Source organism: Protopterus annectens, chromosome 14.part0 (assembly GCF_019279795.1).
Source record: "Protopterus annectens isolate FY-2018-M chromosome 14.part0, PAN1.0, whole genome shotgun sequence".
NCBI classification, from domain to species: Eukaryota; Metazoa; Chordata; order Ceratodontiformes; family Protopteridae; genus Protopterus; species Protopterus annectens.
In genome coordinates, this window is record NC_056748.1 from 162828794 (window position 1) to 162846559 (window position 17766).

At 42.6% G+C, this 17766-nt stretch overlaps 1 protein-coding gene across 1 annotated transcript in view; it reads left to right on the plus strand.

Moving 5' to 3' along the window:
• Window positions 1–17766, plus strand: part of CCDC186 (coiled-coil domain containing 186) — a 1483461-nt gene that overhangs the window by 948592 nt on the left and 517103 nt on the right. Inside the window, exon 10 of the mRNA XM_044055936.1 lies at window positions 10949–11035. Coding sequence (XP_043911871.1) covers window positions 10949–11035 — 87 coding nt within the window. The remainder of the gene's footprint in view (window positions 1–10948; window positions 11036–17766) is intronic.

A 17766-nucleotide genomic window follows, 5' to 3' on the forward strand; every position in this document is an offset into this window, starting at 1 on the left:
ACTACAGGGTACCGGATTCTCATTTCCATCTGTATAAAGCCCATTCTGCAGACCCAGAAACTATTTCTCAGGGCCCTAAAGGGGTTGCGGCCGCCACTGCCAAAAATCCTCTACCCTCTGAAAGAGAGTCTAGAGCTTTAGAGAGATGGGGTAAGAAGGTATATACTTCTGCAACTCTTTCTGTCAGGGCATTAAATTGTCAATTTCATATGATACAGTACTAAGAGTATTTGTTAGATGAACTGAATAAGAAGCTTTCTTCTCCTGAACCCCTTGACCGTAAATCCCTACAGGATTTGGTACACAACTCACAGCAGGTTAGTAATCATTTCTTAAAATGTGGCTATGATGCATTGGAGGCTTCATTTAGGTCAGCTATGACTGGGGCAGTTATTCGTAGGCATGCCTGGCTGAAGGAACAATCTTTGCCAGACCATGTCAAAGCTAAACTCCTGGATGCTCCAATGGAGAAACAAAATTTATTTGGCTCCTCTGCTCAGGAGGTCTTAAAAAAGTTTGAAGAAAAGGCAAAATCTGTGCAAACAGTTAAGGATTTCCTGCAAGTACAACCACCGGGATTCAGCAGAAACTGGCCTACTAAGAATTGGTCCTTTCCAAACTCGGACAGAGCCCAGAGAGGCAGGAACAGACGCCCTAGGGGCAGAGGCCAATCGAAGGGCTCCTACAGAGGCCGTCAGTGGCAGCCTGCCAACCAGAGGAGTAATGCAGCAGCAGCAACAACAACTACTACACCAGGACAGGCTCAATGACTTTACTCTGATTCCGCCTACCAGGGATCAACTGGAAGCACCCTTGGGCGGAAAGCTGGCTTTATTCTCAAAAAACTGGCACTTTATTACAAGGAACACATGGACACTGCAAATAATAGGCAAAGGATACAGGTTCCACTTCCACACTTTGCCAGAAAGAAACGGAATGCCAAACCTGCCACCAAATCAGAGGGCAGAGGCTTTAAGGCAGATCAACAACTTGCTTCAGATGAAAGCTATAGAAAAGGTACCACTTTCAGAACAAGGCCAAGGATTTTACTCCAGACTATTCCTTGTACCAAGAAAAGAAAATCAATGGAGGCCTATTCTCGACCTGTCCGCACTGAATACTTACCTCATTGTGCCAAAATTCAAGATGCTGACCCTACAGCAACTTCTTCCCATGTTGGGCAAGGAGTCTTGGCTGGTGACTCTAGATCTCAAGGAGGCATACCTGCACGTCCCTATTCGACCAAGTTGCAGAAGACACCTCAGATTTCTTGCAGGATCAGAGCATTATCAATTGTCAGCATTGCCCTTTGGCTTATCTACTGCGCCCAGAGTATTCACGAAATGCCTGGCATCAGTAATTGCACACTACAGACTTCAGGGGATTCAAATCTACCCATACCTGGACGACTGCCTTATACAAGTGGACAACAAGGGAACTTTGATAAAGGACTTGGCCTATGCCATCCACCTGCTACAGGCCTTGGGATACACAGTCAACATCCAAAAGTCAAGACTTGTGCCATCCCAAAGGATAACTTTTGTGGGGGCAGATCTGGATACAACCACCCAAATGGCCTTTCTCACAGAAGAAAAACAAAAACAACTTCCAGATTACTTCATGATTCTGACAAGACAAACTCAGCTTACTGCAAGGAAAATTCTGCAGGCCCTGGGTTACATGGCATCCTGTATAATTCTGATACCACAGGCCAGGCTGCATATGAGAAAATTACAATGTTACCTAAGGAGTGTATGGTCTCAACACAGTCACAGTTTAGAAACTTTGATACCAATCATTCCTTGCCTTCAAAAGGAATTTCTGTGGTGGGCTTAGGCCTGCCAGTCCAACAGAGGGTTGCCTTTCAACAAACCAAAAACAAAACAAACCATCACCACGGACGCTTCAGACCGAGGATGGGGAGCACACATGGAGGGCAAATGTATCCAAGGCCTATGGTCTCAAGGACAGCTACGCATGCACATAAACCAAAAGGAAATGCTGGCAGTGATGCATGCAATCGAGGCTTTCAAACCCTTCCTCCATCAAGGCCACCTGTTAATAAGGACAGACAACACCACGGTCATGTGGTACATAAACAAGCAGGGAGGCACACACTCTTACCCTCTATGCCGGCTGGCTATGACTCTATGGGAACTATGCCTGAAACTCAATATCCATCTACAGTCCCAGTTCGTGCCAGGAAAAGAGAATACACTGGCAGACAGCTTAAGCAGAACTACCATGGATGCACACGAATGGATGCTGCACCCAGACATCTTCCAACTCATAGCAAAGGCTTGGGGAATGCCGGAGATAGATCTGTTCGCCTCCCCCCTCAACTGAAGACATTCTGCTCAAGGACATACCACCCACAAGCTTGGAGGGTGGACTCTCTCTCTTTCAGCTGGAAAGCTCTAAAAGTATATGCCTTCCCACCTCTCCCATTAATGTACAAGTTTCTACTGAAGATCAGGGAGGAACAGCCAAGAGTGATTCTGATAGCTCCAGACTGGCCAAGGCAACACTGGTATCCATTATTGAGAAGCATGTCACAGGCAAAACCATGGCCTCTCCCCCTATGGCCTCTTCTTCTGACGCAGAACCATTTCAAGATCATGCATCCCAACTTGAAAACATTGCAGCTAACTGCCTGGAAAATTCCTTAAATCCCAATCAAAATGTTTTATCACAGAGAGTGAAGGACATTATCTTGAAGCTCCGCCTTCCACAAGGAAGACATACTCAGCTAAATGGAAAAGATTTCTCATTTGGAACACATCAAAGGGCTCAGATGTGACAGTGGCAAGCATGACACATATTCTGGAATACTTAGCAGAATTGTTCCACAATGGCCTGTCCTATTCTTCCATTAAGATTCATGCCTCAGCAATTTCAGCAGAATACAATGTGGATCCACCTATCTTCTCACACCCTCTCCTCAGGCAATTTCTGAGAGGGATCAAAAATATTAAACCTCCAAGAAAACCCCCTCTACCTACTTGGGATCTCAACTTTGTGTTGGAGAAACTAACACTTCCTCCTTTTGAACCAGCAGCATCAGCGGATCTACAGTTTCTGTCTTGGAAAACTGCATTCCTTCTGGCAATAACTTCAGCAAGAAGAGTATCTGAGTTACAAGCATTAATGGCAGTACAGCCATTTCTTATCTTCCATCAGGACAGAGTTTCACTAAGAACCAGTCCTACTTTTATGCCAAAGGTGGTATCTAGGGTATCCTTGAACCAAGCTATTCACTTGCCTACGTTCTTCCCAAATCCACAGAATAGAGGGGAAAACTTCTGCACACCCTGGATATACACAGACAACTACGCTACTACTTGGACAGAACTAAAACTAGCAGAAAAACTGACCAACTATTTGTAGCATATGCTACTGGGGTGCAAGGAAAAGCAATTTCCAAACAGACAATTTCAAAATGGATAGGAAATTGCATTTGATTTTGTTACTCCTTTCATGGAAAGACAGTTCCTGAAAACATCAGGCCTCATTCCACAAGGGCCATGGCCACCACTACAGCCTTACTACGAGGGGTGGCTACCAAGGACATTTTAGAAGCTGCTACTTGGAGCTCCGTGCATACATTTGCCAAACATTACAATCTACCTTTATACTCCAGATCCAGAGCAGGCTTTGCTACTGCAGTCCTGCAGGGGATCTTAACTACACCATCCTTTTCTTAGTACCTCCTCCCCCAGATTGGCTATGGTATTCTACCCATATGTTATGACTGCAGATGCATCCTTGAAGGACATAGTACAGTTTTGTACCTACCATAAATGTAGATGTCCGATAGGTATGCATCTGCAGTCAGGTTTACCCTCCCACCCCTCTGTGGTATTCCTAGGGTACTTACCCCTCTTTTAGCTAGCTGGGGGAATCTATTATGGTGTATTTGTTTGTATATACATGTATATATTTATATAATTTTGCAAATGTTTGGAACTTTTTTGCATTTATCCAGATTTAGCCTTCCTAGAGGGCACCTGGCTTCTGGGGCAAGAAAAACTGAGGAAAATGGCGTCGGCTGATGCTTTTATACCCCAGACGCTCTGACGTTGGGGAAAGTGCGACATCAGCCGAGGCCAGACCCAGACTTTGGAATCCGACCGACCGAAGGGCTGCCTGAGGCAGGACAACCCATAAGTTATGACTGCAGATGCATACCTATCGGACATCTACATTTATGGTAGGTACAAAACTGTACTTTGCCAGCCTCAGAGCCAAGGTAGGCGTGGAAGGTGCACCTCCTATTCTCTCTTCAAATCGGAGTAGCACTTCAGCTCTGATTGCATCCTCTGCATTCAAAGAATTTTGAAAGGGTCCTCTCCAAACCGAGAGATGCGGTGTCTCTTCCAGGCTTAACTCCATCCTGGCCTCCTTTGGCTACTGTATTTGAGTGTGTACATCCTGATGGACTCTGATAGTCTGCCTCCTTCAGCTTTGGAAGTGCTAACCATATGAGTTCATAGTCTGAATCTGGCCCCTCCCCAGATGCCCAAATGAGGCAGGGTCCAAGAAAACAGGTTTGTAAAAGGAGACATTTGGACTCCTCTTTCATGTCAGTCTCAGAATACACAGATTTTGATGAAGGTGAAGGGTCCCTACAATCTCTTCTAGAAGACATCAACCCTGTGACATTCTTGAATTGATGAAGCAACAAGGGGGTTGGTCCACAGATGTGCCTTCTCCTGAGGAATCTATGTTTCTCAAAGCTTTTGGAGCTGGCTGTTCTACATCTTGGGTGGTATGGCCTGCTGATGGTTTTATAGAGCTAGTGACTCAGTGGGTGTGGAAAGATCTCGATTTGTTGGCGCCCATACCCTAAAAACTGGACAAAATTTTTGTTGCATCTAAGTATATGAAGCACTAGAGCAAGCGTCCTCCAATGGATGCCATGGTTTTTGTAGCAGCCACAAAGAAGAAATTCTCAGAGGAGAGTATATCTGTCTATTCTCATAACAGTGAGTTCAGGGCCTTTGACAGAATTGGGAAACAGACGTATTCTTTTTGCACTTAGCGTGCCGAACTGTCTTGCCCATATGACACAATTTCAGAGGGACTTGACAAAGGAGCTGACCAAGTCCCTCTAGAGTAATTTATCAGCAGATGTCCAGAAATTGATAGAGTCCAAGGTAGCTACCCTGCAGTCTTATGTCCAACATACTAATCCAACTGCTTACCAATGCAGTTGATGTTAAGGTCAGAGCAAAAGGCATCAGTATTGCCATCCATCAGCACGTCTGAATGTGCTTATGTGACTTTGCAGAATGCTTCATGTCATGCTTCATGCACTTCCCTTTTGATGGTTCAACTCTGTTTGATCCAAAGGTGAAAGGAACATGAATCAGGAGCAAGCAACAGGGTAAGACCCTGTCCGTCATTGGAATGCACTTTTCCACCTCTTAGAGGACCTTTTCTAGCAACCAAAAAGGAGGTGAAAAGATGTGGCCCTGGAAATCTCAGGGATTCATCCAAGATACTCCTGCAAACAGACCCCATCCCCACACAGCAGAGTGGGGGGTATCTTTAACAGACGTCACCCTAGAGGCAAAAGTGGGCCGTAGAATCAAGGGTTTTACAGTCCTTTAATGGAGAAAACCTATCAGTTCTCCTGAAGGGTTGCCTGACTTCTGCACTCTGGAGGCAGTTGAGGGGAATGCTTATCCCTGCACCCTCAAGCCTTGCAGGCCATCACACAAGATACATGGGTGCTGAGGGTAATCACTAGAGGCTGCATTATTCCCCTTGTTTCCCTCCAAAGAAAAAGTGAAGGAGTTTGGATGTTCCACCCAGTCAACAAGAAGTAGCAGTGGAAGTTGGAAAGTTGCTAGAAAAAGCATCATTGAACAGGTCCTCCCAGACCAATTAGGATCTTTAATCTTTTCCAGGTTCTTTTTAGTTCTAAAGTAAACAGGGAACCTCAGGCCAGTCTTGGACCAAAACCCATCTCAACCAGTTCATGAAACAAATACAATTCCGGATGGTTATGGTTCAGTTCATTTAACTTCTTCTGAGGAAGGACGACTAGATGTATTCGATAGATCTCCAGGATACCTGCTGTCATGTCAAAATAGTGAGGCAGTCCAGGAGATTTCTCTCTTTCCTTCTGGAAACCAGTTATTTTCACTTCAGGGCACTTATCACGGTTCTTTGCACAGCCCCCAGGTGTTCACCAAATGTGTAGCAGTGACAGCAGCATGTCTCAGGCTGCAGGTGTTCCTGATTTTAGACAGTTGGCTCTTTACCACACCAACCAGGGATCTGTTGGTCCAGCCCAGGGACTTCTTGCTCCACCTTGTCTCATGGCTGGGGATTAGCAACTATGTGAAGAGCTAATTATTGCAAGTGCATAACAATTGAGTACATTGTATGTCATCTGAGCATGAGTAATCAGACAGCCAAACTCCCACTGTCCTGAGTATCGTCCCTCCATCAAGTTACTTATCAGGTCCTGCAACACCTCTTACTCCTGGCAAGACTTACTCTGAGACTGTTGGGTTTGATGGCCACTTCGATCACGCTGGTTCTGCTAGCAAGGTATTACATGAGTACTGCACTGGATCCTGTCTGTTCAGTGGTCTCTAGTGTCTCATCCACTGCATATTCAGAGTCATCTCACTGCCATTTGCAGCATCACATCATTTGGGGGTTGACCACCTTATTGGTTTAAGATGGTTGACCATTCTTCCCACCACCACCAGTTGCAACATTGCTCATTGAAGCTTTCCTTCTGGGATGAGTGCATTTCAAGGGGAAGAGGGTTCAAGGTTTTTGATCAGATGTAGAGGCCAGTCATTGTCTTGGAGAGGAGGGTAGTTGTAGTGTTGCAGGCTTTCCAGGACTCCCTTTCCCAGGGTGATATCTTCAAACAGACAACATGATGGTAGTCTGGGATATCAACACGCAGGGAGGAACCTTCGGTCACTGTGGCCAGCCTTGCTACTGTCTTTTTGCTTCAAACCTAAACAGCAAATGCAGCAGTTACTTTGCCCTGATCCCTGGTCAGGGTCAATCCCTGAGGGATACTATAATCCACAGTTGGTCCCTGGGTGTTCTTCACGTCACCCCTTCCCTAAAAATTGTTCTTCAGAAAGCTAGAAGGTGTGAGGCCGGAGTAATACTCATTGCCACTTATTGATCCCAGCAAGTTTAGTTTCCCTTCCTCTGGTCTCATCTAGTACATCTGCCTTGGATGTTGGAAAATTATCCTGATCTTCTGAGTCATTCATCTGTCCAGCCTCACCTGGACCTGAAAACCTTGAAATTCACTATATGTTTCCCCCAATTTTAAAGGTGGCCAGAGATGCCAGCCTTTCTACACCGGTGGTACACATTTTGTCTGCCATATAAAAAACAAATACTAGAAAGGTTTATCTCAGCAAATGGAGAAGCTTTACTATATGGGCATCTTCAAGGGAATAGACCGTTTCTCAGCCCCTCTTCCATCTGTTATGGGCTTCTTACCGGAATTTTTCCAAAAAGAATCTAGCTTCTCATCTGTCAGGGTACAGTTAGAGCCATTTCCAATTTTCTAGTTGGCCAAACTTAAATGCCTGTTGCTTCTTAAAAGATTTCAAAAGCTTTTTAAGGTGAACCTTCCATGTAAGATCCCCTATTAGGGATCCTGTTCTACCTGGGACATTGCTATCATGATTCAGGCCTTAACTCAAGCCTCTCTTGAGCCTGCAGTTTCAGCAGACTTAAAGTACCCTTCTTGGAAAACCATGCTGGCTGTTATCTCTGCTATTAGGATTTCAGAATTGCAAGCATTATCTTGTAAACCTCCATATATCATCTTCCATAAGGACAGGGTGTCCTTGAGGAAGAATCCCAATTTTCTTCCAAAGGTGGCATCCGAAATGAACCTCATGTAAACTATCAGTCTGCCAGCATTCTCCCCAAAATTCTCTAACAAGTGAGAGTATACTCTACAATTGTTTTGTGTTCATTAACAGATTAGATATTATTTACACAGAACCAAAGATATTAGGAAGTCTGATCAGCTTTTTAGTGTCTGCTCTAAAGTAAAAGTTGGTCAGAGTGTATTGAAAGTCAGCCTATCTAGGAGGCTTTCTATTATGTTTGTGTATAAAAACTAGGGTCACCCTTATCTGGAAAACCAGAGAGTCATTCTACTAGGGCAATAGCTACATATACTGCATTTGTGGGCAGAGTTCCTGTTGGGGAAATTTGTGGTACAACTACTTGGTCTACTGTTCACACCTTTGTATCTCTCTACAATTTGGATGTACAGTCCAGATCCTGTACATCCTTTGTGTCTACTATTTTTGGGAACATCCTTTTTTGATGCCACCCAGGTGCTGGGTAGTTTGGGAATCTGTCCCACTGGTTGAATCAGATGAAAACAGACAACATAGGATCCAAACGTTATGTATTTAACGTAACACTAACTCCATGTTGTTTTGTTTTCATCTGGTTCAACATCCTTCCCTTTGTCCCTAATATTAAATTGTCCTTTTTTTGCTCCTCTTGAATGGTTAGACCTCATCAGGTACCTTGTCCTTGGACAGCCTGTTGCTGGATTTTCCTCCTGTTGTCTCCATCCTTTTTAGTACATTTAGTAGGCAGTCGTGCATGTCCTGATTATTAGCTTTTGTGCTGATTATGAGCAGGCAAACTCAGTGTGAGGCATAGAGAGAGTTATGGGTAAAGAAGAAGTCAGAGCCATGGGTCTAAAGCTCCTGAAAGGTGCCATGGTTGGATCCGATCTGATCTAGTAACCCAAATGTTGAATCAGACATAAGTAAGACAACACAGATGTAACATTATGGTTAAGTACATAGCTTGTTTGATTATCCTTTCAATTGATATAATAGCGGTCCCTTCTTGACTAGTCACAAATGCTCTCCAGCCATACTTTAACCTCCTCTTACTTTACTAACCACCCCCCCAAACTAATCCAATAAGTAGCACATCTGTCTTTACGAAACCAAGCACCAGTCTGTCTCCAGCAACTCACACCTCTACCAGGGGACTAATACCCTTGACTGTTCCCACCCCAGTGACTAATACCCTGACTTCCCATCCCAGTCTGATCATGACGCTGAAACATACCCTAAGGAAATACTGTCTACCCAAGAAGTGTATTTCAGTGGTGTAAAACAGTAAACTGTCCATATTTTACTAGCTACCCAAGAAGTTTATCTCAGTTGGATAAATGTTAACTGTAAGTATTGTACTGTTACAACATAAGCAACCATAACAACTGCTCATAATGCAGGTATTACTGTTCCTATATTTCTAATATATTACAATGGTATAATGTAATGTCTATCAAAGGCAGAAGGTGGAACTTGTGTATTGTATGTCTACTATATGTGTGACTAACTGTGTTATATGTGTAAGTAAGCTTTTACATAGAGCTTTTCTCCCTGGGCCTCCACTGAAAATGGGTTATGTGACCCAGATGGACTATCCCAGTAAAGAAATATCAAATAAATAAATACTCCTGTAGGTGAGTGGTCCTTTTGTCAGTGTCTGCTTTTGGTGTTATTTCTAAAGCTGTTTAGTATGTGTTGTTTGTACTTTTTTTCATTGGCTCATAGGGGTTTACTAGGCTAGTGACCACTAGGGCCTTTAAAAGCCTAAGTATGCAACCCATGTCTTATGTTCTAAGCAAAATGTAGGTCTTTTAATCTGGTAATTCTGATACTGTTTGTTTTGTGGATGTGCAAAAAGGTTGATCAAACCTGGCTCTGCGGATGCTGTGTATGCCAGGCAAAGATCGCCTCTCAGAAGTCTGTATGCTATCAAGTAAAGAGAGAAGGCTTTGAGGTGATCAGCATAGGACATTGTGTTTACTTCCTGTTTTTTTTTTTTTTTGTCAGAAAAACCTTGTGGATGTTCCACTTGCTGCATGTGCCTGGTCAGGTACATAACAAATTGGGCATTATACTTTGATGAGTCTGATGAAGATGAGTACAGTGGTATGATGACCTGTCTGGAACTTGATGCAATGCCCTTGCATATAAGTTGAGCAGCATAGAGGGATTTTCTTACTACCTTGGACACGTTTTGGTCAATGACTAGATTACTGTCTACATGAGTTCTCAGATCCCTCACTGGTGGATCAACATTGAGATGTTTTATTGATGACGATTTTACCTGGGGTGGCTGACTTCAAGCATCTGTCTGTGTTAGACCTTCCTGAAGGGTGTTGTCTTCTTGGGGGATTCAATCACTGCTCCAGGTGTGCAATCATCTGTGAACTTAGTTAGTGAGAGGCCTTTGACATCCAAGAAGTAAATGCCAAAGAGGAGTGGGCCTAACACGGAGCCCTGGCAGACTTCACTGGTGACTGGCCTATTTGTGGAGGTGGCCTCATACTCTAACCTCTTGGGTTCTGTTAATGAGCCAGTCAGCTATCCAACATGTTGTAAAGGGGTTTATATCTACTTCCTTACGTTTGGTGTAGTGGGGTATTGCATCAAATGCTTTAAACAGATGTAGGTAGGGGGCAGTATGCACAATTTTCCCCTCATCCATTGCCTTAGTGACCTTTTCAAAGAAGTCTGCCAGATACAGTAAGCATGACCTTCCTTTGACAAAGCCAAATTGTATAATTATCATTGTCATCAACAGTATAATCAGAGTGTCTGTCTCTCTCTCTCTCCTCCCTTGCTGCTAGTTGTAAATTACAGTTCTGTTAAGGCACTTCCTCATAGAACTAGACTAATTGAGGGTTTTATTAACAGGCCTGAATTAAACTGCATGGCTGTGAGAATGAAGGGGTGGGATAACAAGAAGAGCTGGGGGGAAGCCCATCCATAATGTACAGAAAAAGATGGAACTTTATATGTCATTAGTTCTCATATTGCCTATTCTAGTTTTTGTTTTAGAAGTCTTGCATATCATAGCTACATTTTTATGTGTTGTTAGCACAAGTGTTTTATTTTCATTGTAGATTCACCAGGCTAAACTAAAAGAGCTAGAAGATCTAAAGAGGACTTTTAAAGAAGGTATGGATGAGCTGAAGACTTTAAGAACAAAGGTAAGTATTGAGTTGCACTGTACTACAGAAAAAGTGTTGTCTGTCTGTACGTTTTATAATAATGACCTGTAGCCATTCAACGTTTGCTTTTTGTGCCCTGAACATCATCAGAAGTTGCAAATTTCATATAGGCCATTTCTTTTTTATCCCTTCTTTATATATTCTTGCTTGGGAAAAGTAGACAACTGAGTAGATGTTAGTGGTTTTGGATATGCTGTGGACTAGCCCATCCTCTTCATTAGACACGCCGTACCCACTGGGAGCACTTTTAGGAGCAGATGAATTTCCCTTACACTGACAGCATACTGAATGTAAACCATCTGAAGCAACCTCACATATTAGTGTGTTGAATGTTTTCCCTTGGGGAACCATAACATGTCAACCATGACCCTTTACACTGGGGTTATAGATTTTTCCAGTTATGTGTTTGCTGCATGATATTTTTGCTATTTAGAATATGACTGATGCGTGTGATGAAACCATTAATAATTTACTTCTTTAACTCACCCATTTGTCAGGATAGACCTGCCCTCCACCCCAATGACCTTGCATTGGATTAAATAATTTGCAGCAAATAAATGCTAGATCAGGGACTTGATTTTGGGGGTGGGGACTAAAAAGGTTGCACGTTTGCATTGCCTTTTTGTGAGCTGCAAGGATTAAATAATTCAGACTGAACCTAAATGATTAAATACTACTTGGAGTGCTGCAGTAATCCCGAACTGATTACTGTGGATCCTGTGTCACCTTCCAAAGTAATCCCGAACTGATTACTGGGGATCCTGTGTCACCTTCCAAAGTAATCCCGAACTGATTACTGGGGATCCTGTGTCACCTTCCAAAGTAATCCCGAACTGATGACTGGGGATCTTGTGTCACCTTCCAAAGTAATCCCGAACTAATTACTGGGGATCCTGTGTCACCTTCCAAAGTAATCTCGAACTGATGACTGGGGATCCTGTGTCACCTTCCAAGACATAGACTTCCTTCTGGAACTCTCCACGTATTGACTGGGTTCCACTGCCTTGTTCATCTGCTGTTGGCTTTGCACTGCTACTGCTGCCAAGCGAGCTATTGCTTGTGCAAGGAAACATGTTTCCAGCAAATGCATTTAGTCTAGGGCTTCATTTGGCCATGTTTAACTAGAATTCAGAGGCCGTACTTAAAGCCATAGATTAAACTAGTAGGTATTGGAAGGTAGCTAGCAGTCATGGTCTGCATCAAGTCTACATTGAGCTTAGATTGTAATACAGGACTGCAGCAGAATGCTACTGTTTATCATAGCAAACAGTATTCCTTAGCCAGCCAAAGGCTTTACTAGGTTAACATAAAAAAGATACTTGGTGAAACTAGATTGGCTTGAACTTCCCAACATTATTCTTTACAACCATCTCTCTCTAACTCACAAAATTGCAAGACAACCAACCAGAATCCCAGCACTACAAAATCTCACCCTTCCTTACAATTCCAGCAGACCGCTTCACTCTAACAATAAGAACTTACCATCTCCAAGGCCAAAAACACTGCAGGAGAATCTTTATTTTCCAGCTATATATGTCGTATATGGAACTCCCTCCCTAACTCCATTCTCTGTCTCGTGCAGTAACCAGTTTAAGCCATCAAAAGCTTATCTAAAAAATAAGTGGCTATGTTCCTGTACTAACCCCTCGTGAATGGTCTGATAGATAACAGTATACCCCAACCATATCCAACTTCTTCCCCAGTTTTAAATCTTTTATCCCTACTGGCCTGTCTTAACCTTGTATCTTGACATAAGTCATACTTTGCAAATAGTACTAGCTATGTTCAAAGCCTAGGTTTTGTTAAGATGTAACAAATTTGTATTTTCTTATGTATACTGCATTGTTTACTGTATACTTTATTGATTATTGTAATTCACGCATTAAAATGTAATGTTATTCATGGAGCTTTTCTTCCCGGGCTGCCGCTGAAAAATGGCCTGTGTCCATTCGGACATTCCTGGTAAACAAATGTTAAATAAATAAAATAAATAAATAAGCAAGCACTACATTTGATTTTCTTAAAAATCGCCTTTAGTGCTCAGCCACATATTGCATGGGTAGCATTTATCTCATCCCACCACTGACTGTTCTGTGCTTAAAGGGAGTCTGTCATTCATCCCCATGTTCCTTTTTAAAGATGGTTTGGTCAGAACTGTCAATGGCCTTCCCTCTAAATTATTGCACAGACACACTGGTGTTGCAGGTTCACCATAACAATCTGCTCTAGGAACTCCTAAAATGAATAGGAAATAGATGGAAGTGGATAATAGTCCTCAAACCTGACCTTTTTCAATAGTTAGCCATCAAAAAGGCCACACAGTTAGAGGGAGATTGTCATCGGTACACTGCATAGCCTTCTCAGTTTTTATTTTAGCTGCCTGCAGTGAGTTGTCACTATGCTTCATAGGTTTATTTGTATGCCCTGACCATTGTCCCCATGTAAACCCAATAGGAGTAACTGATTCTGTTCAGTGGTAACCTGGGAGAATACCTCTTAACTGTCCCAATTTTTGCCTCGTATTTTTGGCCTGTCCCACATAAAATATGTGGTTTTCTGGTAAATCACTGAGGACTAATGTCTCTAAATAATGACATACATTTGAGATTCAGACTTCACGTCCTTCAGGAAATGCATAATAACACAAAACCTGTTATTTTAGCAACTAAGTTTATAAGAGCAATATTTAAAATCTGTCCCTATTTTTGGGCCTTTGTCCCCCATTATTTTAGGCTTTGTCCAGATTTTTTGTGCTAAGAGGTTGAGAGGTATGCCTGGGAGGATTGTTGGCAATAAAACTTTCTCAGTGTCACACAGTTGTTAAATGGTGACTGATATATTTTAGCAGGACTACAGGATGATTTTCATTAGAAGCTCATAACCTGAATTCCCTGTTTTGTGTTTAGACTTGCCATAAGGAGTATATCCTTTAATTTCATGAAGTTGTGTTTCTAAGGACATTTTAAAGGTTATCAACAAGCACTCCTGTGGGCTTCAAATTCTTGTAGTAGACTTTTCACCACCTATCTTTGAACAGATTTCCCCGTACTAAAAATTGGGAGCATTGCAGTACTGTTAGTAAGACTTCAGCTTTAGAGACTAGAACTTTACAAGCTTTTTCAGAACATATGACATGAGCTCCTTTTACTTCTTTTGCTGTTTCTGTTAAGAAATCTGTACAAAAAACATTCATCTTTTTTTTTTATCCCAGCCATGGGACTGAGTGCAGTGGCTCCTCAGCTTGCACCTAGTTGACACTATTTTTCCATGGTAGGACTAGAAATTTCTGGGTAATGCAAGAGTACTAAGGTACATACTTTCCTGCCCAGGATTCTTCACTCAGCTCATCTGCCTTGCTGCAAAAGTTAGCTGGTAGGTAGCAGGCCAGCTTGCTGGTCCTGTGAGCCGATCTGCACTTTTCCTTAGCACCCCATACTCTGTAGCACTTTTCTGCTGTGCGCATCCTGTGAGCTGAAGTTGGCCTCTGTATGCTGACTTACCCTCCGCTTAGCATGCAACTTGCACACAGCACTGTGAGCTCAGTAGTTTCAAGCTTTTGCAGTATGAATATATAGTTATTATTCTAGACGCCACCCACGTGCCAAGCAAGACCAGACCTTCCTCCCTCCTCCCAGGATAAGTGAGTCAGCAATATTTGTTCATTACAATCCTCTACCCAGCTCTTACAGGTGCCCGAGACACTATTTGAACCTGTGTCACATGTGATGTAGTCAGGGCTTTATGGTTCATCCCTCTGCTCCATGGAGCTGGCTGAATCAAGTATTTATTTTATAGCTATCTCAACAAAGGTCTTCTGAAAAAAAAGAGGAACACTGCAAGTCACTTTCTTAAAAAAAAAAAAAAAAAAAAAAAAGTCCCCACAGAAAAATTAAGTAATATAAAATTATGGACCTTACATTGGATACCATAAAGTGACAGATATTGATGACTAACTATGGCTTTTGTGCCAGGAGAGATTGTTCTTCCTGCAGCTGCTTGTGTGCATATTCGTTCATCCACAATGCCAGCTGGCACCACTTCACTGTTCCTTGATTACGTTTTAGGATGATCACTGTAACAGTAGGTTGTATAAGTTAGGATCCTATTCATCTTACTCATCCATTCAGACTTTTGGGCCCTTGAGCCACTTTTTGGATCTGAGCCAGCAAAAAAAGTGCTTCAGCCCAGAGTTCCTTGAAATTGTTTTTTGTTTTGCACTTACAAGTGAAGCTTCCTCAGATCTTAGTTGCAACCACAGTATTCAGACATGGTTGCAGTCTTCAGCAAGCTCTATGCTCCACTTCAATTTAAACGATTATTTTAAGAATTTTCTTCTTTATATTTCTCTTGTTCTGCCACTTCATCATGTGGGAATTAGACCTGTCTCCATTCTGCCTGCATAGAAAGCAAAAAGGTTTAAATAGTCTAACTATAAATCAAAACATTAGATACTGTAATATCTATATCTGTCTATATATATATATATATATATATTATATATATATGGGTGCACTTTACATTATCGAAATACTGAAATCTCGAATGTCATATGGTCGAGACCGTATGATCGACATTTCAGTATATCGAATATGTAAAGTTTTAAAAAATAACAGTTTACTTACCTTAAAACGTTACGTGCACACAGAGGAAGGCTTCTTGTACGCTCTGTGTGTACGTAATGTTGTTATCTATTTTGTGGTGTTGACAGGGAGTGGGAAATCTCCCGTTTTGCGCTTCCGCATACAGGGCAGTATGGGAGATTTCCCTTTTCCCCACTGTAGCGCGATCTCGGAGTTGGTATATTTAAGTAGGGGGGGTGCAGGGGGGCAAAGCCCCCCTGCAAAAGCAATGTTTGACTTTTTTTTTTTCGTTTCATTTTAGAAGTTCGAGTTTCCAAAACTCGATCTTTTGGTCTCGATAATATGAGGTTCGAGATTTTGGGAATTCGATCTTCTAAAGTGAAGCCACACACACACACACACACACACACACACACACACACACACACACACACACACACACACACACACACACATTTCCTCACTCTACTTAGTTAGCTGTTATTTGTAGTTGTGATAACTGTGGATGCTCTTCCATTTCAGTGTTGCAGTATTCTTAACATGAGGGAACCCCTGCCAAGGGCAGCCCAATGTCCAGCCAGTGTACCAAAGCCTTTAGGTTGTTAATGATACACTATACACCACAAGTATGCTCCCCGCGCAAGGCAAAGGGCATAAAGGTGACATCCATGTGTATCATCCTCAGAACTTCTTTGCTGCCAGTCCAAATGCCATCTTTGATCATCGTTCCAATCGCTTGAGTTGTTGCTGGTTTACCTAGCCATTCAGATAAGTGCCAGTTGGGGTTTTTTGCTTATCCTTTTTTGCTTTTAGGATTTGTTTTGTTGTGGGGTTTCATGTCATCCAGAAATGGTAAATGCCAGTGGGGGTTTCATGTCATACAGAAAGGGTGAATTCCAGTGTGGGAGACAGATTCTCCATAAATACCATTGCGAGTGGTGCTTGTTTTGTTTATATGCTTCTCATGACTGTATGTCTTGTATCATTTGTCAGGCTTTTGTTCCAAAGACCTTGTGTAGTCCTCTTTCATCCCTCACTATCTGTCTTTAAAACCAGCGTCTAAAGCTTTTAATGAAAGATGTTGTGGAAGGTACTTCCTGGCTTTAGGGTCAGTAGTCTTTGAAGAAGAAGGCCAAAAAAGTCAGGTCAGATTCTTTAGCTGTGCCTCCTCCAATGGACACCTCTCTCTAGGCTGGGGAAAGCCCACAGGATCAGCTGATTTCTGGGTTGGATTCCTCTGCTGTGACCATTTCGGAGACTGGCATGGCTCCAGCGTCTTGCATGCCCTCAGAGGCCTTGCAGATGTCTATGTCGGGTGTTCAGGAGGAGCTGTGGCTGATTATCACAGAAGGGCCTGGGGGGTTTCATCAGATACTGGTGAGGGAGGAAGCCCCAACAAAAATTATCGAATGTAGGCCAATATTGCAGCCTTCTACGTTTCATAAGGTGGATGTCCATTTAAGTAAGAAAAAAAAGGCAAAACATATTTCTTCTGCTCCTAAAGACCCTCAAAGTGAATGGTAGAAATTTACACAGTGTTTGTTGAACGCTCTTATGGCCTTGAAGCCTCCTCAGGTGGTCCTTCTGGCTTCTCTTTGGTCATCTTCCCCCCTCAAGAGTTCTAGGGATCAGGATTCCTGATGAGGAATGCCTAGCTTATTCTACTCAGATTCCTTCCCCTTTGGATTATGGCTGTGAGGAAGAGGAGTCTGCTGTTCCTGAATCTCCTTTTGAGGAGATTTCCTTTGAGAATACCATTGCCAGGAGGATGAAAATTTTTAAATGGGATTGTTTCAAAGTGTCTGAAGTGCAGAGGAGATATTATCAACTCCTTCAGATTGAATTTCCTAGACCCTTTGCTGTTCTTCCTGTTTTGGCTGCTTTATTGAATGCTTTATTGAATGCCTTTTCTTCTGGTTTTCAGGTCCCTGCTCCTAAAAGCCCTTTTGGGCTATTAATTATCAGACTCGTATAACCAGATATGTTTTGGCTGTTCTTTCTCAGGCTTGCCAGTTTATTTGTGACCTTCTTGATTATGCGGGAAAGACTTCTGCATTGTCTGTGTTAGGGGCTTCTTCCCAGGTAGCTCGCTATTCCATTAAATGTAGTTATGATACAGCAGATGCTCCT